Genomic DNA, 27,601 nt, shown 5'->3' with positions numbered 1-27,601 from the left:
CCCGAAACCCGAAGGGGCCGGGTGGGGCCAGCCTGACCCGGCCCAAGTCCCACCTCTAGGCGCAGCGTCCTGGTGCAATAGTGCGTGTGGGGCGGAGGCGCGGTGCGGCGCCGAGGCGCGCATGTGGAGGCCGGTAGTACGGCGGTGCGGAGGGCGGCAGTGGCGATGAGATGGTGCGTTAGCCGACGATGTTGCGGAGGCTGGTGGCTCGCGTTGTTACGGTTTTTGTGACGGCCGACAGTGGTGCCCTCTCTGGTTCGGCGAGTCTTTTCATCACCTTTTGACGTTTTTTATTAGTGGCTGTGTTACGATGTCTCAGGACTCCGTCTGTTAAGCTTATGGCTTAGCGTGGGAGTAGGGCTTCGCCGATCGAGTGGAGTTGTCAAGCTTGGGAGCATGATTCCTCCTGTTAAGTTGTCAGGCTGTTCTAGTCGAGGTACTAGCTGAACACAGTTGCTTTCGGGGTAAAGTTGCTAGATGTGGATGCTATTTGAGCGAGGGGACCAACGATGCAGCTGGTTTCTGTGCATTGGAGCTGGTGGGGCATACATGGTGACTTGGCGTCGATCGGTCATGCACAGTGGCGGTCGTTTTCGGCGCTAGGCAACTGTGCTCGGCGATGTGGTGGTTGTCAACACGTGTTGTGGTACTCTGTCCAATCAACCGAGTAGATAGTTGCTCCTGTTGTATGTTGTTTTGGTTGTTGTGGTTGTTTTATTTTATCTTTTCCTGATTATAGCCTCCCACTTATATACTCTTGTATTTTTTACTATATCAGTAAAAACCGGTGCTACCCGGTGCCGTTCGTTAAAAAAAAAACGTACACCCACCCGCCCGCCCGCCGTAATGTATCCGTGACCTGGAGCCGGGGTCCCGCGGCGGATAGGGATGATGAGCACCGGAGCCCCCCTCACAGTCTCACGCATGGACGGGCGGCCGCTGAGACGTGCCGCCCCTCTGCCCCGCGGCGCCCACACGTGGCGCGGCGCGGCCACGTTATAATAAGCCCCGCGCGCTGCCCCTCGTCGCCACCTACTCCTCTTAACGCTAGTGCGGCGAGGCGGCGAAGCACCCGGAACACTACTTGGTCGATCACCGAGGCAAAGAAAGAAGAAGAGGCAGGTAGGCACAGAGTTTGCGTTGTTTGGGGCACGGCGAGATGAGCACGGGCATGCGGCCGGGGCGGCGGTTCACGTTGGGGCGGAGCGAGGACGCGACGCACCCGGACACCATCCGCGCCGCCATCTCCGAGTTCCTCGCCACTGCCATCTTCGTCTTCGCCGCCGAGGGCTCCGTCCTCTCCCTCGGTGCGTATGCTACGCTATAACACGCACCCATGGCTTCTTGATTGGGAAGTGGTGGTGGTGGTGATGATGCATATGCATGTGGGCGTGTACTGTGCAGCGAAGATGTACCACGACATGAGCACGGCGGGCGGGCTGGTGGCGGTGGCACTGGCGCACGCGCTGGCGCTGGCCGTGGCGGTGGCGGTGGCTGTCAACATCTCGGGCGGGCACGTCAACCCGGCCATCACCTTCGGCGCGCTGCTGGGCGGCCGCATCTCGCTCATCCGCGCCGTCTTCTACTGGGTCGCGCAGCTGCTGGGCGCCGTCGCCGCCACACTCCTCCTCAGGCTCGCCACGGGTGGCATGCGCCCGCCGGGGTTCGCGCTGGCGTCCGGGGTCGGCGACTGGCACGCGGTCCTGCTGGAGGCCGTCATGACGTTCGGACTCATGTACGCCTACTACGCCACCGTGATCGACCCCAAGCGGGGCCACGTGGGCACCATCGCGCCGCTGGCCATCGGTTTCCTGATGGGAGCCAACGTGCTGGCGGGCGGGCCCTTCGACGGCGCCGGGATGAACCCGGCGCGGGTGTTCGGGCCGGCGCTCGTCGGGTGGAGGTGGAGACACCACTGGGTGTACTGGCTCGGCCCCTTCCTCGGCGCCGGACTGGCCGGGCTGGTGTACGAGTACCTCCTCATCCCGTCTGCCGACGCCGCGCCGCACGCGCACCAGCCGCTCGCGCCCGAGGACTACTAGCCTGCTGGTCCTGGCGCCGGCTCGGCGACGTCTACTTAAATTCGGTTCTTGTTGTTATGGCTTATATAGGTGTCGGAACAACATGTGTTTGCTCTATATGTGGTGTTGTGTGGAGTGGTTAATAAGGGGATGTTCGTTGATCGCCCCACTGTTGAAGTCGGAAGTTCAGGTTATGTACATTTCCTGTTTTACTTCTTGATCAGTATAAACAGTGAACTGCCAGTGATCTTTTACGGTACCTGGTTACCTCCTAAGAGGTAAGAGGCTAATTTAATCTGGTCCTTCATTTTTAAGAGGGAGAAAAGACTTCATCGATTAAAAAAATGAAGTGAACCGGTTATTCCCGATCACCGATCTGTGCATTTGATGATCAGTTCATGCCCAAGCGATTAGAGGTTTACTAGCTAGAACTGAGGAAGCACGTGATGGTTTAGACCGCCCAGCATCGTGGACGTCGTTTGCAAGCCGCTTGCCGGCTGCGGCGCATCGAAGCATGACCAGTTGAGCCTCTTGGCTGGCGGGTGGTGACCAATGAACATCCCGGCGCCACAAGCGCATTCGTCCGTGCTCGCCTTGCGCTTCCCCGCGTCGCCCGGGGACGGCAAGTAGATCAGCTCCGAGTGCGTGCCGTCGCCGACGATCAGGAGCTGGTTCAGGGAGGGACGGCGAGCGGCGAGCGGTCAACCTCGGTCGGCACGGCAGTGTCGAAGAACTGCGCGGGCCCGCCTGCTGATGTGTGGTCACTCTGCAGGTAGTAGTACCACTGCTCTCGTCGGCGCTTAGAAACTGCAGATGTCGTTGAAGCCGCCGGAGGGCTCGTCGTGGTCCAGGTGTCCGTAGTCGGCGAGTGGCGGCACCATCGGCGACGCCTGGCCGGACTTTTTGTAGATCCGTCACAGCACCCGTTGTACCCTCATGGAGACGACGTTCCTGAACTTGACGGGGGGCCGGTAGGCACCGGCTGCGAGCGGGTTAATGACTATCAGGTGATTTTTCAAAAGAAAAATTATAAAAAATAAATATAATAATTATAGATGATCCATTATCTCATTACCTTTTATGAGATAATAGATCACCTTCTTTAATTCTAATTATCATGATCTAACTACATAGACGATCTATGATTATTTAAAGGTACCGTAAAATATGCCTATAAGTTTTAGTCTAAAAACGAAGTGTCAAATCATGTTTGCTGTTCAGCTCAAAACTCCTCTCGAGAAGGGATGTTCCGTTCTGTGATGAGTTTTCGACCCAGAACAGAGTCAAAGCCAGCTCTGCTATTAGTCAGCCTTTTGATCTCTTCCCTCGCCATCGCATCGACGCCACTGTGAGCGCCGCGGACGGCCACTGAACTGCGCCGCCACCAGGGCAGGTACCCACGCCGTTGGACCGGACCGATCACGCCCGGTGGCGCTGCACACGGATGGTGCCCGGCGCCGCTGCACTTTGGTCTTCCTGGACATCGTCCAGTCGATCGGGATGTCACCGCTGACGTTCACGCAAGAGCTCTGTCACCGTCGTAGGCACGAGCTGGGTGAGGACGACGCGTTGGGTGCAGTACGGTGCAGGGGCAAGATTCCTGATCAAGGTTAGGTGAGGAGACGCGCACGGTTCGTGATGAGCGTCTTCTCGGCTCAAGCCTTGGCGGCTGAGGTCCCGCCAAGATGGCCAGAGGACGGGGAAGACTGCGGGGGCGAAACGCTTGCCAACGGCCGCTGCGCGGAAGAGGCCGCGATCCGCACAGGCAGGTAGCAGTGAATACGGCTCAGGATTAGTCGGAACAAGATTTTACTGCATTTAAAATCACACTTTTGGTATTCAGATATGGATATGATTCCGGATAATGTCAGAAAGGAATACAAAATGAACATGGATCGAAACGAATACAGTTGTTAATATTTACCGGAACATAAAAGAATATTCAAATTATATGTAAGATGATAAAAAAACAAATAATATATTTCATACACTTGGTCACTTAGATAATAAGCTAGTATTATGTCCATACGTTACAACAGCATAAGTTTTGAATATATATCCTACTATTACGATAGCATGAAAGAAGAAAAAAAATGTTTCCTGCTATTACGAGCTTCATGGAGACTCCTCAACGGTAGCAGGCTTTGAACTGCTACGCATGCTAAAGCTTCTCAACAAATTTGCCTTCAGAATTAATCGGGCTATGCCCTCAGGTGGCTGCTGAGGCCTAACAATTCTTCCTCATCTATGTCCAGGTCCACGTGTATACCCTCGACATGCATTCTTCCCTGGCACTTTCTCATACGCAGCACTGTCATCCTTGGGACCCTTCCACCTAGACTTTGGCCTCTACCTCCCGTGCTACCTCCTCTAATTCCTCTTCCATGACCCCAACGGCCACCACTGGGAAGCCACCATACAGATCAAAACCATATTCAAGTGGAGCTATTTCTTGTGTGCCACCACTGAGTACCATTCAAACATGAAACATCGCAGACACTAAAACATCAGCATACTACAGAAAAAAGCCTACGCGTAACCAATCCAAATCCCACCCAAATCAGTCAACACTCATCCCAATTCCAAACCCCACCGCCCAATTCCCCATCCAGCCCACAGTGACCTATCGAGATACCCAACCGGTGCATCTTCCCTCCTCACTACTTCCCTAACCGGAAACCCCACTGCACATTTTTTTCCTTTAATTCTCAAGGTGTCTTTGGTGCCACTTCCAATATGTTTTTACATGTGTAGGTCCTACTTGCTGAAAGACAAAAAAACGATGATGAAAGAATTCTACCTTAAGATTAGAAAACAGATATTCAATTACATATATATAGCAATTACCTATTTGAGATCCCAAGAATTATATAACTGAAGAAAACACTTGTCGTGAAGACCACATGCGAAAATCGCACATGAAAACGCGAATCACAGCACCACCACCACCACAGTTACAACATGGGTACCATGACCTTATCGTGCACAGCGGCGAACCGATAGGGCCAAGCACCAGAGCCGTCGAACACTGCCGCTGCCGGGATCTAAGTCGACAGGCAGAGCGACACACACCAGAGCCGACTTCCTAGGGAGGTGGGCTATCAACGATGATGCACCACCATGTCATCCAATTGGAGCCAGAGCAGCGCAGCCGAGAGGAGGGTAGAGGAGATCATAGGAAATATGTGCAAGAGAATGCATTAAACATTTCAGTTTTCAGAAATCAAAACCTGCTCAGAGCCTCAGACAATGAGATTTTGAACTAAAAACTTGATACATCCTGATTTCTATCCTTCTAACATAGCAGTGGAATTTGGAATCAACACTCACAACGTCAGACAATATCAAGAAGAAGGAGATATTTGAAATAATTTAACATGGGTGAGGAATAGGTGCATGTTAAACCTCTCAGATCTGTATAAGCTAAAAGATGACTGACATATATCTTTTAGCCTATGAAATATGCATAAATTAACATAAAGTTAAATTTCCAGCAGCCTTTTGATTATTTGACTACTGGATTGATGATAGAAGAAGCATATTAGAATATGGTCAACAAACTAAAGAATAGCAAGTGATTTAATCTATCTAGTGATTCTAGCCTAGAGTTTGCACAATTCATACGGGCCACTTCCATTAGCAATATCTGATAGTTGAATCCTGTTATCCAGTCATTCTCAAATGCTTGTGAGGAAAAAGTCTACAATTTGAAAGAAGGGAGAAGAATAACAGGCACCAATAATCTAGATACACATGCTTACCCACGAAAAGTCAAACATATATACATAATTTAACAATGTGCAATACAACAGACATTATATTCAGAAGACAACTTAAGAAACAAAAAAACAGAGCCTCTATGTTTCAAAGCAGAAGACATAAATAAGTCCATAAAAACTTGAAATCAATATTTGGCAGGTTGAGACCGTCCTCACATACCTTTCCTGAACACTGTGGCCTTGTGTTCCTTTGTTTTACAAACACATGCTTCAACCCATGGTTCAATATCTTAAAGAAAATCATTGTGTAGTGCCTATGCAAGAAGTTGGCACAAAATTCAAACATTTATCAAAGGTATGCCGTGATGATGATGTATAAGCACAAAATAAAAAGACCACTATGTGTGCAGCGATTTTACCTTTTAATTTCCTCTTGCTCGCTCCACTTGAAACCATCAGTTTCAGCTGGAATGAACTATGTAAGTGCAAAGGAATAAATAAGGGGCTTACATGTATGAAAAATAATATAATACTTTGTCATACAATGTTCACGAAGTCGGTTACATAGAGAACCATCCTGCAATTTGAAAGCGAAATTAGAAAGGTAGAGAAACAAAAGGAAGCAGTGTCAAGAAAGGAAGATAGAGAAAAGAAAAAATATTTATCTATCCATACAAGCCTAGTTTAACACATACCACACTAGATTTTTCACAACAAAAAAAACAAACTTATAGCTTCAAATACAAGAACCCACATAAAATTATGTCACACTAAATTTTTAACTAACAAATGGCTAACACAATCAATGGTAATTACAGGTTCAAAGAAGACTAAATCGAACTCAATATGCTTCAAATACTTGCACACATAGTTAAACAATGATTTCAGCTTAAATCTTATTGCAAACCAAAAGACACTTACACATATAAATCAAGTTTACTGAATTTCGATGTAGTTAAACAGCAACCAAATCTAATCTGTGACAAACCCAAATAGTGTTACGGCACTGCTTAACTCTTATTGCAAACCAAAAGATGAAGATGGATCATACTTACATCTTTGCCATTATCCATGTAAAAGCAAGGGTTCAGCCCTATCTTATCTCCATCACCGGCTCACAATACAACCTAAGGCATATAGGTTTGTATCAGGATTCACTGCTCGAATCATTCAATGATGATACAGAAGCAACATTGGATTACTTACATGGTATAGTAAACACAATTTTACAAAAAGAAAAATATAGAACAATCCAATTCTGAGCAAGGACAGTGGACGCTGCAAGATCCGATGAAAGTCAAGAGATAAAAGTGACAATCGAATCCATGCGTCGCTCACATGATTTCATCTCGTTGCTGTGTTGAATCTTGGATCTTTGTCCCAGAGATCGAAAGAATGGCACAAGTTGAGCAAAAGATCCCAAGAAAAAAACGAATTGCCAAGAACAATCGCGAAGCGGATCGCGGGACGGGTCGTCGGGCGCTCATCTTGGTGACGTACTCGATCTCGGCAAACTTGAACGCCATGCCGAGGGAGCTGAAGAGCACGGACACGAGCACGCAGGTGTCGCCCTCGAGAGACTGGAGAGCAGAGAGGCACGGATCGGGGGAGGGCGTAGTTGGGGCGAACGCAAGGGAATGATGCGCGCCAGCTACAAAAGTAACTTTTAAACAGTTCCTTTCACTTTTTCGTTTTTAGATAAAAATTTCTCACGTAACTTTCTTTTAGTTGTTCTAGCAAGTTGTGCAGATAAGTTTTTCGAATAAATTAATAAGAAAAGTTTTAAGAAATTTTTTTGATAGAAGTTAACGAGAAAAGTTTACTTAAATTTTTTTTAAGAAAAAGTTCTAAAAAAATCTAAAAATGGAAAGTGGGCCTCTTAGGAGTAGTAGGGTCAGCAAGGAACTCGCACGTGTGTGAATAAGAATTTCTAGAGCAGAAGACAGATGGAGCGTGAAGATACGATGCAGTAAAGACTTTTTAAGTAGTAAGGGTAACACAACTTAGTTTATCACAACTTCATAAGCTCATACTTTATGCTAGTTAAAAGTTCACACAGAAACTTAGACTTAATATATATATTTAAACTTATTTTATTATGAACTCACAAAGCTAGTAAAATACTAAAGATAACGTACACATAAATGAAAAGGAAGTTCTTCCTCGTGACGGGCCTGTCGCTGTATGGGAAGAAGACGATGAGGACGCCCAGCCCCGCACTGCACGCAGCGGCGAGTAGGGACAATGCCCCTAGCGCCACCATCAAGTCATGTGGGAACAGGTAGATGACCACATCCCTATCCTTGATGGGCGTCGGTAAAAGAAGAGAAAAATATCATGTTTAAAAAAATAAACATGTCACCCTTACGGCAGACAACACGTTTAAAAATAAAAAAAATACTTCGTTCTTTTGCTCTTAAAATTCAAAACACTCAGACTATATATAATAAATTTTATCTTTTTTTTTCTCATTGTACAGATTATATTTGTAGTTGAATTTTTTAGAGCTAGATTATATGATCATCTATTCCATATATTTTTTTTCAGAATTTTTTATAATTATTTTAATAATGTTTTGAATTTTGAGAGTATTGGAATGTTGTTTCAGCGCCTAGGCTTCTGATAATATCCGAACTCACGTACTCTGGATATCAAATATTGATTCTAATTTTGAGCCGAAAATATCCGATACCAATTTAAAAAAATCTATCTGTTTCCGGTTCCAACTTAGATCGGCCAGAAATTCAAAAAAATCTATCAGTTTTCGGTTCTAACTTAGATCAGTCAAAAATTATCCAAGCCATTTTCATCCCTACAGGCAGTTGATGCGGTCTCCAGGCGTATAAGCTGGCGGCCTGAATGGAGGCATCAGGAAAAGCTCTTCCTGGAAATCACATTCAGAAAAATGACTGAACGCATAGATACATGAACGGATCAGGGACACCAGAGTACAATGGTGGAAACAGATTTGTCAGTGATTCTGTGGATCTTCTTCATAATAGACAAGATAAACGAATGATGCGACAGTTGGATGAACAGAATCAGCTAAATGGTCACTATCTCTGTTACTCTGCAGCAAGGCTTCGAAGAATCTTTACACATTATTCTGCAACATACATTGAAGTATTGAACACAAGCGGGCGCTTCAGTGCCCAAAAGTTATAGGGCAATAGTGGAAACAAGAAAAAGACATGTACATGTAAGACGTTAATATCTCTTTTTTCCTCCAGGAAAATGCAGACTTCAGACCGCACTGAATAGATGAACTGTATCCAATTCGGCAAAATACAAGGAGCTGGCAGTAGGGGGTCAGTGAAATTGGTGATACTTTGCGAAATGTCTGGCAACCCATGGCGCAAGCTGAGTGTTCTCAGGTTCCCTTTTGTTCTTGTTGTAGTAGTCCGACCACAAGGCCGGATATATTTCAGGGTTGAAACCATCACGGTATACACAAAATGGCAGCCATCCTTCGCCACCGTTCATCCTCCGTTTTCTTTCTCGAGGGTATGCCAGAGGTGCTTGCACATACCTACATCGGAGGATTTTATACAATCAGAATCAGAAGTGGAAGAAGTATTGTGCATCTTGCTCTTAGCAAATGGGCAGACTAGTACCTGATCTCATCAACCACAGAATCCCAACAGAAATGTGTATGTCCAAAAACATGGCAAGCTGCTCCATCTTTTCTGTTACTGTGTATAGCTCTCAGCCTCCTCTCCAAAAAATCAGAGCCGATAACCTTCGGAAGGTATGGGTAATAAAGCATCCGCTTCTCTGGACATAACTCTTGCCTGAAGAGTTGTATATAAAACATTAGTATGGGAGTCTGTGACTGTGAGGATTGCTGGCTGTATATAAGACGTCCTAATTTTTTAGTGATGGAATTTAAAAATAACAATGAAGACCCAAAATACAACAGTGATAAGACAAGTCAGTTACATCACTGAGGATAAGCTTCATCATAGTAGCTAATACATGTAATTAGACGTGGTGCGAAAAGACTGTCTTCCTATTTGCGATTGTTATGTTGCCTAAACAATGAATGGCTACCTCAGGAATAACCGGTCATGCACTCATACTGCAAACAACTAGTGCAGTTTCAAATGCTGTTCCTTTGTTGTCACTTTGGAAAAAAAATGGTCTCCATGAGGTGTTCTCATCTTTATAAATGCAGCAGAACATGAAACACATGTACCAAGAATGAATATAAATGCTCAGATGATGACTAAGGGCCTATTCAGGTAGAGGGGCTTGGGATCTGAATCCTCAGGATTTAACTAAATCCTACAATTCCTAGAACAATCTTCTCCTGCCAAACAGGCACTAAGAAAGAGATGCATAGGGAATTGCATAGCTGAGGGAATGATACCCCTAAAAAAGCTTTACAGTGCAATTATCATCATTCCACAGATGTTATGGATCTTGCATAGAGAAGATCGATTGCAATACACCAAGTAAATTTGAGAACCAAACAAATGACTAGGGAAGGCAACTTTCGTCACCTTGGTACAAAATGTGAAAATGTTAGTATCTGTTTGCTGCTATTTTTTACTTCTTCAATAGCATCATGATTCTTGTCATTCAGTTTGTCAAAGTAAAGAGCGAGAGCTTCATCATCATTTGTCAGGTCTGCAGGCCATTGACAAGCATGAAAGTCTTTACAAGCCTGATCATAAAAAACCATCAACTTATAATATCAGTATATAGATATCAGGAGAAATCACACTGGTCTTTAAGAAGAAACTAAGAAGAGGGCAGCGATTGCATGTGTGCACCAATAAATGTGTGCCTCTGGTTTTATGCATGCAGTATTTCTTGTAGTGCATTATAGTTTGAATAGCGAGTTTGTTAGTTTAGTGCCTGTGGTTAGAAGACCTGATATTGCGATATCCAATTTCAAAAAATAAATCAGCCTAACCTCTTGCTAATATGGAATTGCGCATAACATTGTAAACAAAGGAAATCTAATAATGCTTTTGTCATCCAGGTCACAGAATAGGTTCTGGGTCAGATCAAGATTAAAAACTCATGATGGGATTTTGTATGGACAGCTCATTATCTATACTCAGAAAGAAACAAAATTCCAGAAATCTTAAACTGCACTAATCACAGTACTTGGTAACAGTAACACTGATGATTTACAAATGAGTAGTAGGTATCGATGGAAAGACCAACCTACCATCTCTAGTGATGGGACGCGCACACTGTTAACATCCTTCTCCTTGTCAAAACTCTGGAGGACAATTAAGCAAGATAAGAAACTAGGATAATCCTATGAAACATAGTGCATTACAATCTGTCAGGAATATTTAATGTAATGAAGTAAGGAAAATAAAACAACCTTGTGGTACCATGAATACAATGGTATGATTCCCAAGTCACCTATCATTCTTGGGCCTGTATCCACACCCAGCTCACTACACGCATCAAGCAATGCAGTCAGTTTCTCCAGCGAATCCATCTGGAAGAAATAGATTGAGTAACTGAGAGAGCCCCACAATGATTTATATTACCATATAAGATCAATGTTTTTATTCAAATAAGAAAAAAAGGTACTGTGAAGCCATGGTTCATCTAACAGTACACCACCCATTTCATCCTTTTCAGTTCCGACACAAGATATGTAGCAGGGTACAAGCTAATAATTTGCACAAAGTTATTTAAAGAGAACTCTACCAGCAACTAATAATCTATTAACGTCCATTATCTAAGAGCTATTGTAACCCTTTCTGTGAAAAGCACGAACAGTAATATCAGTACATAAGGGCACTACACAAAGGCAAGCAGTCAAGCACTGACCAGGCAGACATTATAACATACAATTCGATGAAATTCAGTGGAATCACACACCCAGACGCAGTTCCATCGGCTTAAAGACGACTCACTAGACACCTAACATGCGTCCGAACAACTACCCAGGGCATTTCGTCAAACACCTTGCTTGCAGCGCCAGGAAGGCCGAGAGGAACGGAAGGAAGGGAGGGAGGAATCGACTCACGTAGCGGCCGCCCTCGCGGCGCAGCCAGAGGTCGTGGTTCCCGGGCACGTAGAAGACGGCTCCGAACCTCTCCCTGAGCGCCGCCATGGTGCGCGCGAAGTTGTCCCGCGTCTCCGCTACGTCCCCGGCCACGACGAGCGCGTCGACCCCTCCCTCCCCCGCCCTGACCTCGGCCGGGAGGCGGCGCACCCACTCCATGTTCTCCGGGTAGTCCGTGTGGAGGTCGGACACCACAAACACCCGCGTCGTCGTCGCCGCCGCCGCCTCCCGCGGAGTCGGCGCAGGCGCGGCGGCCGCGCAGCACCGCACGAGCGCGCGCGGGCGGGCCCCCCCGGGCACCCGGCGCCGTCTCCGCCGGCGGTGGTGGTGCGGCATCGCCGGCGAGGGGGGCGCGGCGCCGAGCAGGTGGTGGGCGGCGGAGCGGGTGGAGGAGTGCACGGGCAGATGCGGCGTCATGTCAGGGGAAGCTACCTGCCGCTCTCTCGGTCGCTGGCTCACTGCCGCAAAACCTGAAGGAAAAAAAAAAAACCCTTCCCCCTTTCCTCTCGGCGAGGGGCAGTCTGGTGATTTTCGCGAGGGCGGTGGGGGCTCAGGCTCGGTGCTCGGATATATACCGCATCGCCGCGGCGAGATGCGCCTCGCCGGTGAGTTGGTGGGAGGAAGGCACGGGATGACGACGTGGCAGCGGCGCGGGAGGGTGGGGGGCAGTACCGAGAATAGTTTAATCCCGGTCATTAGGGGCGTCTGATGGTTATCGCTGCGGGTTAATCATTGGCGCGGATTGGACTAGGCGACTAATGCTGTGGATGACAAGTGGGACCCGGCGTCCGGCGCCATGCCGGACCAGCCCAGCCCAGCCCAGCCCAATCATTGACGGCCTTTTCATCTTCAAATTATTACGAACCGAACCGTTCAGATTATCAAACTTGGCAGGAGACCACGAGCACTTAGAGCGGACGCAGAGCAAAGTATAGTGATTATTCTTTTTTTTTTCTCCTCCTCATTTTCTGTCTTCATCACCCTCCTCCATCTCTTTCTTTCAATGGCGTTGGCGTTCCAATCGGTAAGGGCTCAGCTTCCTGACCTGTCCTGAGAGCACTATAATAAATACGCTTAGCATATGGTTTTGTTTCAGAGAATCAAGCACCCAACCCATCTAGTAAAAGGGGCTCGAATTTGTGGGGTACAATATGTCTGGTTTTTTCTTCTGGCATTGCTAGAGTCGTCACTAGTCACCTTATTTAAATCATATCTGATTCCATAAAAGAATTGATTTGTATTTTAAAGGAACAATTGGAGTCACCAAACTCCTTGCGTAGCCGAATGGTTTTATCATATCTTATCCCCAAAGGTTGAAGATTCTTTTTATATGATAGTAATTTCACGCGTTAGGCCAATTCCACCACCACTGTATCACACAGTACCTGTACTGTTCATAGAGGCTGACAGCGGGATCAGAGAGAGAAAAATAGGAGTAAAAGGTAGAAAATAGGATAGCTGCTGGAGATAAAAAAATAATGGATGCTGTAATAGTGATAAGGGATGCTGTAATAGTGTTTTTAAGGATAAAAATTTAAAGTAGCTACTGAAGATGACCTTAAGAAGGATCTGCATCTTATACGAGTTCCATGCACGTTTACGCGTTAGGAGCTTAAAAGAGAGCATCATATTCCCCAAAGGTTGAACGTACATCAGCGTGTGAAGCCAGTTGCTACGATTGTCACCTAATTCAAAGTTCAACTAATCCAAAAAATAAGGCAAAATTTTAAAAATAGATAAAATATTGGACCGTATTTTAAAAAAAATGATACTGTATTTATAAATATAATATGTGTACTCGGTACCTCATTTACTGAATATAAAAAGTTTTTTATACCATGCACCGAAAAATAACGGTCCAGGTGTTTTTGACACCTCATACGTCGAATATATCACTATGTTGACAAGACCTTCCATCCCTGTCATCTGGACCTACTAAACTACCTCGAAGCCATCTGTAGAACTGAAGGTCCTTCCCAGGCATCTCAGTACGAAGCATACAACGCACGGACAACCACAAGGCCGATGCCTTGGCCAAGGCCACCACTAGAAGCGGAGTCCTCCCCTTAGGGGCCTTCTTCGAGGTCCTCTACAAGCCGGCGACCTGTACCTCCCACGATGTTGCCACCGCCATCCTACCTATTTGACTCTCGGACTGGAGGGCCTCTCTCATTTCTTTCCTAAAGGGAATAGAGGGGTCTTACGACCCTATCGATCTCTGTCGTTTTCAACAGTGTACCAGGGGTTACCTCTTGATCGATGGAGCCCTTTACAAGGCTAGAGTCTACATCCCTTCCTCTGTTGTGTGTCTAAGGAGCAAGGGGCCGATCTTCTAAGAGCGATTCACGAGGGGCTATATGACAACCACCTCTCACCCCGTGCCCTGATAAGCAAGGCACTCCGCCAGGGGCTATACTGGCCCATGATCCTGACCGATGCGGAGGACCTCGTCCGCACCTACCAAGGATGCCAGTGGATGGGTGTTGGGGAATAGGTAGACTATGCTAGCCAAAAACAAAAAATTCTATCACATTCTATCGGTGTATCGGGAACCGGGGGTCCCTGAGTCCCGAGGCCAGGCCAGCCATCCGCCACGTGTCGCCATCCCGCGAGGTCCCTCCTGCGGGGTGAGGAAAGTTCAAGTCCCGGGAGAAGGTGCTCGGGGCCACAGTCCGTGGTTCCCAAGCACCCCAGTTCCCCGATGATCCGCAGAGTTTAAGTACCGGAAAGAAAGTGCTCGGGGAGGTGCCCGGTCATCCCCGAGCGTCCTAGTCCCCCGATGATCAGAAGAGCCAAGTTCCGGGAGAGAGTGCTCGGGACTGCGTGTGGCAGCTCTCGAGCGCTCGGTTCCCCGAGGATCCACGTAAGAGTGCTCGGGAGAGAGTGCTCGGGGTTGCACGTGGCAGCCCCCGATCACTCGGTTCCCCGAAGGTTCGTGTAAGAGTGCTCGGGGCTGCACGTGGCAGCCCCCGAGCACTCGGTTCCCCGAAGGTTCATGTAAGAGTGCTCGGGAGAAAGTGCTCGGGGAGGTGAACAGTACCCCCAAGCACCCGGTACCCCGAGGACAAGGATAGGCATTCTCGGGAGAGAGTGCCCGGGGAACAGTACCCCCGAGCACTCGGTGCCCCGACGACTCAGAAAGACCCCCGAGGCATCCGCCGATGGGGTGTCAGTCAGTCAGAGGTCCGAGGCCGCATTCAATGAGCGTGCGTGGCCTGACATCCCCAACTGCTCCCGTCGCAGTGTCAGTTCCTGCCATGTTTTGGCAGAGAGGCGTGGGGCCATTAATTGCACGGGTCCTGTCCCGTATCATCTGGTGTGTCTCGGGATAACATCGCCAGGATCAAGGTGTTCTGTCTGCCGCCCTGCTGTGGCAGAGGAACAAGACAGGGCAAGCACGCCGGGTTGCTCTGCGGCTGCCCGGTGGGCCTTCTCTACGGCGCCCGTTGCCAGGGCGTTTATGGTGACAGGTGACCGGGCGTGCGCCGCGTTTTTCACCCCCCGGTCACTTCACCCAGAAGAAATGATGACACCTTTTCTAGTCGTGACGTATTGGAACTTGTGCCCCCTCCTTCCCGTTTGTGGCATGTCACAACCGGCGAGTGCTTAAAAGAGCCGGCAACATAGAAGAGAAGAGAGGACCCAAGAACGACCCAATAAGCAATCGGGCAAGAGACTGAAAGCATCGAACACAGAAGCACCAAAAACCGAACCATAGACCAACTCAGAGCTCAGCCTCTGCCCAAGAACGAGGAGCCTTAAGCCCTTAGTTAGACAAATATTCTTGTAACCAACAACATCCTTGAGGGACTTCCTCAGGGCAGTTATTACATCCATACAGGAGTAGGGTATTACGCCCCCGTGCGGCCCGAACCTGTCTAAATTCCAGTGCATTTACTTCTCCTTGCTCTAGATCATTATCCCCCACCATCGGCCGTTGCATTTGCATTCACTCCTATTTATTCCTCCGACGAACTTATTCAGGATCATCCCCCCGGCCGAATCTCTAAAAAGGGGTCTCTCGGGATCCCTGCGACAGGAGTTAATCCTCCGACACATTCACCCAGGGAACCATGCTACTAAGAGATCATAGATTGTTACTACTAGATGCGCAGCACAGCGGAAGAAGAGTTGGAGTAGACCAAACCAACGTCGTGCGCGTCACACTCCTCGACTAGCTCCTTGATCAGCTCCACGACCAGCTTTGTACAGGTGGTCGTACTCCTCGACTAGTTCTTCGACCAGCTCCAAGCAGGTGCGTCGAGTTCTTAACCAGTTCTATGTGGTCACGTCATGATCCTCGACCAGTTCTGACTGGTTGTGTCGTGTTCCTCGACCACCACCGAGCAAGTATGTCAACCAGCTGAACAAGTCCTTGACCAACCAAGCAGCAGAATTGCGATCTTCACACCGAGGAGATCAACGCAACAATAGCAGTAACGCCTCTACAATATCCACACATACTAGGCTTGGATCACCATGCGCCAATGTGCTAGCACCGCATGTGCATCTAGAGTTTTTAGAAATTTGTGTGGAGGGTTGCGGCTAAAGTTTTAGAATGGCTATACTCTCCACACCCCACCACACGCCTCTCCTTATATAGAGCTCGCTAATGGGCTTCCACGTTAGAAGCCCTTTAGGACTAACTCTTTATAGATCACAATACAATCAAACCCATATATAAATCCAATCTGTATGTATTGTTCCATCCTATTAAGTGTGTGACCTGTTAGGTTCATATACAAATGGCTACGACTCGGAAACCCTTTCCGAACTAAAATCAATAGCGGTCCTTAGTAGGACATGTCGACTTTCGAGTATACACAAAGATCGTATCGGCTGAACCTTGATATACACATTCACTGATCTCTTTGCCTCACGATATCAGTCAAGCTTAAGGTGAGATATGAGTGACCCTTAGATAGCTCGACCATTCACTCAATTAAGTAGTGGATTCACCTTCATTAGCTCTTTAATTATATATTGGCATGGTCATGCACTTTCTCAATCCAACTACCTCAAGGGGCCTAGATATATCTCTCCCATTATCAAGGAGGGGTAAATTCTATTTTGATCGCTCACACCCCATGACATGCTTCATGATAAACAAAAAATTACCTTTATGACTACTCAGTCACGGAGTAGCGATTAGCAGCCCCAAAGTATGCCACTATACATTATGATAATCAATGACGATCTCAGGTCTAAGAATCTTGCAGGTACACTATTTGAGATAACAATTGATGGCACATCATAAATAACAATCTCGATAGTGTCTTAAGGTGGGTCTATCCAACATCATATTCTCTAACATAAATATTCATATTATTGATTCGGTATCTCTATACCCATAATATGTGATCATCAATCAATACATGTGATGGTCTTATAAATTATCACAACGATATGTGACCAGAGATCACTAAGAATAACATCATGATACAAACAAAGAGTTCCATGAACAAGAGCGTCAAAGGGAATCTCCAGTATAAGGTAGTGGCCTTAGAGTACTTCTCTAAATGAATCGAGACCGAGCCCCTCACAGTGATTACATCCAAAAACGTCCAGAAATTTGTTTGGAGAAATATTGTATGCCGCTTCGGCAAACTTTCCAATAGGCGAAGTTGTTTCCATCGAACCTTGGCATGCTACTTCCATTCCTTGAGGACATTGCTCTAGGATTTAAAGCATAACAAGAGCACGAGGATCTGATACCAATTGAAATGATCTAATAGCCCTAGAGGGGGGGGGTGAATAGGGTACTAATTTAAAACTAAACCAACTACCAATTTCTAGAATAAGAAGCAACCTTAGGCTAGAAAGCAACTATACGACATAGCAAGCTAGAAAGGTAAGAACACATATGCAAGCATATAAAATATAAGTAAAGTGCAGAATTAAAACTTGCATGAAAGAAATGCTAGAAGCAAAATGTGAAATGTAATAAGAGTAGGGAAAAAGGGCACCGGATTTTTCCCGAGGTATCGAATGGTTGGCACTCTCTACTAATCCTCGTTAGAGCATTCACACAAGGATGTCACTCCCCCTTGAGTCACCGAGACTCAAGTGCTTACTAGTTATTGTCACTTCTCCATCTCCGGATTGGTGGTCATCAAACTAAGTACACGAGCTTCTCGGGGCTCCCACAAGACCTCCAAGAGCTCACCAAGAATACCTCCAATCTCCACGACCGGCTAGGTGTTGCCAACCACCAAGAGTAACAAGCTAATTGGTTCACTTGATCCTAATCAAGCCTAAAACAACAGCTAGATGCACACTCACTACTCTTGGAGCACTAATAGAGTCCTTAATCTTCAATTAAGAACTTGTAAATCACTTCAAGTGCTCTCCCTTACATCTAGATGACACACAATATGTATGAATATTTCTGGGTTGCAAGAGAGACGAATGAAATCAAGTGGGGAGGTATATTTAGGCTAGAAGTCCAAATCTAGCTGTTGCCCAACCACTCACTTTTTCTGTAAACACCGGATGATCCGGTGCACACGTCTCTGTTAACACCGAACAATCCGATGAGTTAACTTTTTCCATCTGCCGATTTGACAGTTGTCAGTAGCCGTTGCAAAATGCTCCGGTGTTTTTCCATATAGCATCATCAGATAGTCTGGTGAGTTATACTCTATTTCCTCGAAAATACGAAGCTTTTGTTAAATGGTTCAGTGATGACTCCTTTAAGTCACCAGACAATCCGGTCAGTTAAACTATGATTTTCTCCAAAAATATTGAGCTTCTGTTAAATGGTCCAGTGTATGAATCCTTCAGATCACCGGATAATCCAGCGCATATAACTTCACATTTCTCTGAAAAATGATTCTTCTGTTAAATGCTCCGGTGTATAGTTCCTTCCATCATCGGACAATCTGGTGAGTTCAATTGAAGTCTTCTAAGAAAAAATCAATAGTCCGGTGAGTAAAAAACCTTTTTACACCGGACAATCCGGTGAGAACAAACTTTCTAGAACTCGTCCAATTCAATCGACTTTGGATTATAACTTCTTAACTTCTCACCCATGGATTTCTTTGAGCTGCCTAGTGCTAGATTTTCATAAGTGTGCATCCAACTATGTCTAGACTCAATTATATCAAGTTACAACACTTAGCTCCCCTTTATAGTATGGTCAAAAGACAAAAGAAGACCTATAACTATTTCAAGTGTCCTTCATCATCTTGTGACACTTAGAACTAGAAGATTCTTAATCTTGATGTAAAAGTCCTTTGATCGATCAATAGAATTTCATGAGGGACCAAGAAAAACTACTAAATTATTGTGAATTAAAGAATTTAAATTCCTTCAAAACATATGTATTAGTCACAATGATATGATTATCATTAATCACTAAAACAGTTACCACTTACCTAGTGCCTAGATGCTACAGCTATTGTTAGGGGGTCGCCATCAAGGACCTCGACTCCCCTAGGCTCTGCATGTCTAGGTCCGAAGGTCTCCTGGCTTTAGAGCCCCTCCGGAGCCTACGGGCTCCAAATTTTCTACGGAGCTCTAAGCCTTCGAAGGGTTGAGTATCCCTAGAGGTCTTGGTGAGGCAGTTGAACCCCCAGAAAGATTAACAGGAAACGAGCCCATTACCCATCATCCGCCTATCACCCTCTATAAGGTACTATAAATACATATTGTGGGTATACGGTCTGAGGAGACCTTGGCTCTGAATATTATTGTAGTGTTCTATTCCTCTTCACTTCTACTCCAAGCTTAAAGCTACCCTCGTGAGTTAGCTCAAGTCATATTTTATTAGTGAAAGACATATTTTTTTTCACCAATAACCAGGCTCGCTGCCGCCGGCTACAAATACGTCAACATGGGTGTGCTACCTCACTCTCCCGGTTCTTCAGTTACCACTCCATTTTTCTTTGGAGATTATTCTTGATTGAACTGGGCTACGTGTTTGTTTTCTCTGTCAGGCGATTGATGAGCAGAGTGGAAGCGTGATGCCATGGTGCGTACAATTGATTCTTCGAATGTCTGGACTGAACTGAACATAATTGAAGTTGCACTTTTGTGCTTGATGTTTCAGGGCAATCTGGTAGCCAACAAGAAGACGCTCCCGCACGGGATCAGGGCGCTCGCGGATTACGTCCACAGCAAGGGGCTCAAACTGGGGATCTACACGGATGCAGGGTGAGAAACAGCGCTCTATGATCGTCAATTCATCATGAAGCTGTAAACTTCATTTCAGATGCATTTGTTGTTTACTGTTCAGTTATTTCCCCTGCAGCTCTGTTCACTGTCCTGCCGTGTGCAGTTCCTGTGCAGATCCCGGACCTGTGCAAAGGTTCAGCCCGGGTCCCTCAACTACAAGGAGCAGGACTCAAAAACTTTCGCGTCATGGGTTAGGGAACATCACCATCTGATGGTACGTTTCAAGGGAAGATCATGTATGACTTGCCATTCAAACACTCTAGTACATACAGATGTTTCATGTCCGGTTCCTTGGCTCTCCGTTGCAGGGAGTGGATTACCTGAAGCACGACAACGGCAACCTAAAGCCGCCAGAGAGGTGACACATGCCATGTGCTGTCCATCTGAACGTCTCCCTGTCTGACATCACATCGGCATCTGACTATCCTCTGAGGTAGGTAGCCAAGTGAATGAACGTGACAAGTTTGTTGCACGTGAGTAGGTACCCTGAAATGAGCAGGGCACTGATGAAGGCCGGCCGGCCGGCCGATCTACTTCTCGCTGTGCGAATGGTACAGTGACACTCTGAATCTCTCTGATCATCGTGGTCAGTTTCATGGCAAGCGATTGACTGACCGTCCTTCCCAGTGACCGATCGTCGCTCAGGGGCGACATGCACCCGGCGCGGTGGGGCACGGCGTACGGCAACAGCTGGAGGACCACCAACGACATCGCCGACACCTGGGACAGGTCATCTTTGGTCTTCGTGTCCTTGATCGTTCGATCTCACCGCGTTGCCATTGTCCAGATTTCATTTATTGAGAGAGGTTGCTCTTGCCGCCGTCTTAGCATGATCTCGACGACGGACCTGAGTGAGGTGTGGGTAGAGTACGCGCGCCCCGGCGGCTAGAACAGTCCTTCTAATCTGCCCATGCACCCCTCACTGACTGTGGTATGATGATCATAGTCTCCTAGAACGTGTTCATGGATGGATTCATCTTATAATCCGATGGTTTCGCGGGTCCGGACATGCTCGAAGTGGGCAACGGGGGGATGACGAACAACGAGTATGTCGTGCACTTCATCATGTGGGCTATCTTGAAGGTGACACAACAGATATGTGTCGTCATAGACTTTGAACCGAGATGTGTGCATATGCAGGCACAGCTCATCATCGGCTGCGACGTGAAGCACATGTTGCAGGATACGTACGGCATCCTGGCCAACAAGGAGGTGATCGCCGTCAACCAAGGTGAGCATGCACTGAGCAGTGACATTTCCAGCTTCAGCGCCTGTGTTCAGTTTACTGACTGGAGGAACAGGGCAAATCCCGTCGGCGTGCACGGGAAGAAGTGAGGATGGAGGGGATCGGCAAGATCTGGGCGGTGCCGTTGCCAAATCACCGGACGGCGGTGGTGCTGCTGAATCGACACGCGACAGACGAGACCACAATCACCGTGCATTGGGAAGACCTCGGCTGGTACTACGTGGTCGCTGCGGACTGCTGCTCTCTCGTACACTGAGGTGGTGCTTCACGGGATGACCCGGGGAGCGCGCTCTGAGGGAGGACATGGCTGGCACGGTGGTGGGCGGGGTTCTAGCCGTGGGAACGGTGGTAGGCACCCCCGGTTCTTTCGGCAAGGAGGATGCAGTTTTGACAGGGCTGGAGATGCGCGCCAAGGCTGTGGCCTGAATGGTTGGGGTCGCGGCAATGGCAGAGGATGGCGTAGTAATGGCAACGGCAGTGGTTCTGGTGGCTTAGGATCCGGGCGCGGTTCGAACGCGCATCTGGCCCTTGGCAAAGGTGCTAATCCCGGGCCTCAGAACCAGGAAGGCTCCGCTTCAGTCCCAGTGCAGGTTGAGTCTTTAGCATCTCAACCGAAGAAACGTCAGGTGGAGAAGGGTGAGAGCTCAGGTGTGCTTAGTGCAGAAGCTGGACAGAAGAAGCATGGGGTGCTATGCTGTCACATTTGTGAGGAGGATCATCTCACTCCGGAGTGTCCGCTTCTATGGTCTCTAAAGCCATCAACAACATTTTGTGGATTCGCACGTGATAATATTGACTTCTTCCAAATACCTATAGCTAGAAAAACATGTCAAACCCTCCCAAGAAAGAGACAACTACTGCCCTGATTCATATAAGGAAGGTGTGGTTCTGATCGATTTAATCAAGAAAGAATTGGCTCGACTCATCCCGTAAAGTGGACGTGGTTGGTTCACGAACATGAAAATGGGTTTATTGTCCCGTTTCCATGCAAAGTAGAATTGCAAAGAATGGTGGCAATCCGAGAGGTCAAAACGGACAAAGGAGAAGGGCTCATGTCTTTTCATGAGTGGGATCACAAGATAGAACCTCGCCAATACTTGCAGAAAGTGTGGGTTAATGTGTATGGGGTTCCTTTGGAGATTAGATCGTTCCTGTCGCTATGGGCTGTTGGAATCATTCTTGGTGCACATAGAAAGTGGACATGACTTATACTAGAAGAACTGGTGTGGTCTGTTTATTGGTTGTTGTTTTGGATGCCAAAGGCATTCCCGATTCTACTGATATAGCGGTAGACGATAGGGGTGTATGAGATATTTTTTAAGGTGGATAAGATTTTACAGGATGGGAAGTGGGAAAACATTCAAGAAAATGACAACAATGAAGAAGAACACCCACAGGGGGAGGATGAAGAGCTGGAAAATAGAGTTTCTAAAAGACCTAAGAATGAATCCAATGACGACAAAACTGCTCCTTCCGATGATACTCAGTGGGAGATGATATGCAACAAGATTCAAAAAATGTGGTCTCCGTAGCTCATAATGATGATCGAGTGCAGGGTATGATAGATGATGTAATCAACTCGACTGTGGATAATCTCTTGCTAGAGCTTGCGGACAAAGTCATTGCGGAGGACTCTTTTGTTTAGGAGATGGTGGATGCTCCTAAGGAGTACATGTCAAGGGTTTCAAAGTTGAATTTTGAGGATCATTATGTTGTTTTGAGCACTGACTTGAAGGTTATGATGTCTGTGCCCTTCTCCTTGGTGCGAAATGTGGTTGGGGTGCCTTTCGACGCTGCTGATAAGGTTGCACCGGTTGAAGGGACCATCGCTGATGTGACTCGGGCGTCGCAAGTGACAGTCGATTGCGTGCAGGGTGTTTTTTCAGCGAAGGGTGGAGATGGTGCTGCGGCTTTGGTGCTTGATGGTGCCGTGGCTGCTGATAATCAATTGCTAGTGGCTTCTGTTCTTTTGGCACCATATCTTACTCCTTGTGCTTATGCTCCGACCAACATGCATTTACAGGGTGCTTTAGCTCCTTCGGTCGGTTCGCTTTCGTCCAGAGATGCACCACCTGATGTGACATTGTCCTCCCCAACGACTTCGGTGTCTGGGCCATCGGTGGGTGCCTCCACAAGAGCTTCGGGGGATGACCCTGTTGTGCCCCTTGAACAGGGTAGGGTCGCCACATCTTCATGTACGGCAACTCGTGTCACGCCACGCGTGGCTCTGGACACCACATCTCGTTGTACCTGTCTATCCAATGTTCCACCAGTGCTGATGTGGTTCAGTTGCAGCTGCGGCCACAACACCTTTGTTGGGGCTCTCCGCCAGTCAGGCAGACACTTTTGCTATTGATGACAAAGCTCGGGGCTCCTTGATGTCTCCTATCTATGGTGTCTTGGAAGATGATCTGCTGGTTTCCCTGGGTGATGTCGTGTCTGAGCCAGCACCCTTGGTTTCAACTGAGACATTGGCAGATGAAGGCGTCATTGACAATGGCGTCATGATTGATAATGGTGTCATGGTGGTTGCTGACGATGGATTGCAGGGCCATCGGTCTTGCCCAGTGGTGCTTTAGGCCATTCCCTCCTCTGTCAAGATTGGTGTGGCTGAGGATTGTGAGCGCCACAGAAGAACTGTGCTCCGTACTTTCTCAAGACAATGGTTCCAGACCCTTTGCAAGAAAAATGGTGTGAGGGTAATATGAAAATATTGAGATGATTGAGGCTTTAGTGGTGCTTCCGATAGCTTCGACGAAGCGGCCATTACAAAGGTTAAAGCCCAGGGAGGAAGTCCCTTGGAGATTTGTTCATGGTCCCAGAGGCTACCATAATTACTTGGTGTTCCTCTAGCAGCAGGTTACTTGCTCTAGGCGATGAAGACTCCATGACCAAGGCGAAGAGTTTAGCAGCGAAGCGAAACCTAGAAGGAGGTATGCATAATCCGTCCTTCCTTTCTTTACCTAATGATGTTGTTTCTTCGAACATTAAAAACTTAGGTGTTTCTATGGGTAGAGATGATGGATCTATTATGCATTATGTTATTTCTCTAAAAACATAGAGCTAGACTGTCTTTCTGTGGTTGCTAAAACACCTAAATCTAGAGGTAGAATACAACATGATAGCAAGACTCAAGATCCTTATAATTTAGAGGATGAGGATGATATGGATGGACTTGATGCTACCCTCAGTCACATATGTCGTGATTTAACCGAAGTTCTCGAAAATGAGAATTTGGACCATGTTTGTGATAATCTAAACACGGTCCCTAGAAAGAAAAGGTCCAATTCCTATAAGAAAAACGGTAAGGTTCCTCGTCTGCCTAAGAAACCAAATACTACGTCCAAAATTCATATATGATGAAAGGTATATTTTGAAATAGCAGAGGTCTAGGAGACTTGACTAAACACAATTATATTTCAGAAATAGTAAAAGAACAACATATCGATTTCCTTGCCATTATGAAAACTGGTAGAAGTACTTTTCCTGCTTCAACCCTTAATTACTTATATGGTGGTTTGGATTATTTGTGGCATGTGATGCCACCGCAAGGAAGATCAGGGGGAATGATTATTGGTGTTAATGCTTCAGTTTTTGACATTAGTTCCATAGTTGAAGGGGGATTTTTACTCAAAATTTCTTTTAAAAAATAGAGAAGATGGATTCACTTGGGCATTATATGCAGTCTACGGGCCAACTCAGGATGATTCTAAAGCGGATTTCCTCACTGAAATGGCTCATGATTGTAGTTTGGAAAGTTACCCTGTGATCATAGGGGGGATTTCAACATTATGCGACATCCTGAGGATAATAATAATGACAATTTTGATCTCCGTTGGCCTCGTTTATTCAATGCAATAATTGACACATTCGATTACGAGAGATTGAAATGATTGGTGGACAATATACATGGGCCAATGAATTGGATCCGCCGACTTTTGAGAAGCTAGAACGAGTTCTTATGAGCACTGAGTGGGAAACTAAGTACCCAAAAGTTAAGGTTGAGTCTCTTGATCGGTACCAATCGGACCATACCCCTTTATTGCTCAGCATTGGGGCTTCCACCCAGTTAAGCGCTCAATCCCTTTTCAAAATTGAATTAGGATGGTTGATTCGAGATGGTTTCTTTGATATGGTTACCAATATTTGGCAAAGTGAACATAGTGGGAATAATGCCATTGAAAAATGGCAACACAAAATTAGAACCCTTTGATAGTACTTGAGAGGTTGGGCCAAACATATTTCAGGCATCTTCAAGAAAGAAAAGCAATAGCTCACTACAATGATAAATGATCTAGATAAAAGGGCGGAGAATAATCCTTTGTCGCCTAATGAAATAGTATTTAAGCATCACCTTAATGGAAGGTTAGCTCATATGCTAAGAGAAGAAGAGCTCAAATGGTACCAAAGAGCTAAGGTTAAAGAGCTACTAGAGGGAGATAATAATACAAAATTCTTCTACCTAGTGGCCAATGGTAAAAATAGAAAGACAAAGATTTACAAGTTGGAACACGAGAATGGAACCGTAATTGGAGAGTCCAACCTTAAGTGAGGGATGGATGAATCAATAATTAATGATATCCCTCAAGTGAGGGAATGCGAAAATGAGATCCTTACCGCTCCGTTCGAAGTGGATGAGGTTAAAAGGGCAATTTTTCAAATGGAGCATAATAAATCTCCAGGTCCGGATGGTTTCCCTGCAAAATTTTACTAAGTTTTCTGGGAAACAATCAAAGATGATCTCATGGCTTTATTCAAGGACTTTCACCAAGGGAATTTATCTATTTTCAATCTGAACTTCCATATTATTACTCTGATTCCTAAAAAGAGTAACGTGTTGAAGATTCAAGAATACCGTCCGATATGTCTCCTTAATGTTAGCCTTAAAATTTTCACTAAAGTTGTCACGAATCAAATTAGTACAGTGGCTAAAAAAATTATTAGTCCTTTTCAGACTACATTCATGCCTGGTCGAAATATAATGGAAGGAGTTATAATACTCCATGAGACCATACATGAGTTGCATATGAAAAAACAAAATGGTGTGATCATAAAAATTGATTTCGAGAAAGCTTAGAATAAGGTTCAATGGTACTTTCTCCAACAGGCTTTAAGAATGAAAGGTTTTTCAGCACAATGGTGTGAATTGATCCAAAGCTTTGTGTCTGCGGGTCATGTAGGAATTAAGATCAATGATGAAATTGGACCTTATTTTCAAATAAAAAAGGTTTAAGACAAGGATATCCCTTATCGCCTATTCTTTTTAATATTGTAGCAGATATGTTTGCAGTATTAACTTCAAGAGCAAAATAGGATAGGCAAATCACTGAAGTGGTTCCACACCTGATTGATGATGGCTTATCTATTCTGTAATATATAGATGACACCATCATTTTCATAGATCATAATATCGAACAAGCAAGAAATATGAAGCTCTTGCTATGTGTGTTTGAACAACTATTTGGGCTTAAGATTAATTTTTATAAAAGTGAGATCTTTTACTACGAGACTGCTAAACAATGTGAAGACCAATACACATAATTATTTGAATGTGATATTAGTCCTTTGCCTTTCAGATATCTTAGTATTCTGATGATTCATAGGAACCTAAGGAATAATAATTGGAAAGGGGTTGAAGAAAAGCTTGAAAAGAAATTAAGCAGTTGGAAGGGGAAACTTATATCTGCTGAAGGTCGATTAGTACTTCTAAACTTAATATTATGTTGTCTCCCCATTTTCATGATGTTCTTCTTTGAAATCCCCCAGGGTATACTTAAAAGACTGGATTATCTTCGATCTAGGTTTTTTAGCAAGGAAATAACCTTAATAAGAAATATCGCCTTGCTCAATGGGACATTGTCTGCTAATCGAAAAACCATGGTGGATTAGGCATTACTAATCTCTTGGTCTTGAATATTTATCTCCTCAGCAAGTGGCTTTTTAGGCTGCTTAATGAGGATGGAGTTTAACAACAAATGCTCAGGAATAAATACCTATACGGTAAATCTATCACTCACGTAGAAGGCAAACAAGAAGATTCTCACTTTTGGTCTGGCTTAATGAAAGTGAAACATGAGTTACTCAGACGGGAAACTTTCCATGTTAAGGATGGATGCCATATTAGATTATGGAATAGTATTTGGTTGGGAGATGCCTCTTTGAGTGAATAGTTCCCATCATTATATAATGTAGTTAGAAGAAAGCAAACCACAATAGCGGAAGTCATGCGTTCCTTACCGCTAAACCTCTCTTTCCGTAGACCTATTATTGGAGATAAATTAATTGATTGGCATAATATGGTGTCTAAATTGTTGCATGCCCAACTATGCAATGGACGAGATACTTTTAAATAGGGGTTGTATGAGAATGAATTATTTTCAGTTCATTCTATATACAATAAAAT

General features: G+C 45.8%; 2 protein-coding genes and 1 pseudogene across 3 annotated transcripts; 2 read left to right on the top strand and 1 right to left on the bottom strand.

Annotated features, from left to right (window-relative positions):
• Positions 1–1,159: 1,159 nt before the first annotated feature.
• On the top strand, positions 1,160–2,042 carry LOC133907747 (aquaporin TIP3-1). Its single transcript, XM_062349830.1, has 2 exons — positions 1,160–1,307; positions 1,405–2,042. The coding sequence occupies exons 1-2, from the start codon at positions 1,160–1,162 to the stop codon at positions 2,040–2,042; spliced, it is 786 nt and encodes a 261-aa protein (XP_062205814.1).
• Positions 2,043–8,781: 6,739 nt separating this feature from the next.
• LOC133907584 (uncharacterized) lies at positions 8,782–12,445 on the bottom strand. Of its 2 annotated transcripts, none has more exons than XM_062349655.1 (6): positions 11,677–12,445; positions 11,082–11,157; positions 10,920–10,973; positions 10,243–10,406; positions 9,355–9,531; positions 8,782–9,269 (listed from the first exon to the last, which is right to left on the bottom strand). In XM_062349655.1, exons 1-6 carry the CDS (start codon positions 12,192–12,194, stop codon positions 9,050–9,052), a joined length of 1,209 nt encoding a protein of 402 aa, XP_062205639.1. In that variant the 5' UTR covers positions 12,195–12,445; the 3' UTR covers positions 8,782–9,049. The 2 variants fall into 2 exon arrangements, with proteins under 2 accessions (XP_062205639.1, XP_062205640.1); XM_062349656.1 differs by having other exon boundaries at positions 11,082–11,201; positions 11,739–12,442.
• A 1,767-nt stretch (positions 12,446–14,212) lies between these two features.
• On the top strand, positions 14,213–21,454 carry LOC133908033 (alpha-galactosidase 1-like; annotated as a pseudogene).
• The last annotated feature ends 6,147 nt before the right edge of the window (positions 21,455–27,601 follow it).

The sequence above is a fragment of the Phragmites australis genome, chromosome 24, assembly GCF_958298935.1.
Source record: "Phragmites australis chromosome 24, lpPhrAust1.1, whole genome shotgun sequence".
Lineage (NCBI taxonomy): Eukaryota > Viridiplantae > Streptophyta > Magnoliopsida > Poales > Poaceae > Phragmites > Phragmites australis.
Note: the sequence above shows the minus strand (reverse complement) of the source record. Positions and strands in the feature narration are given on the sequence as shown.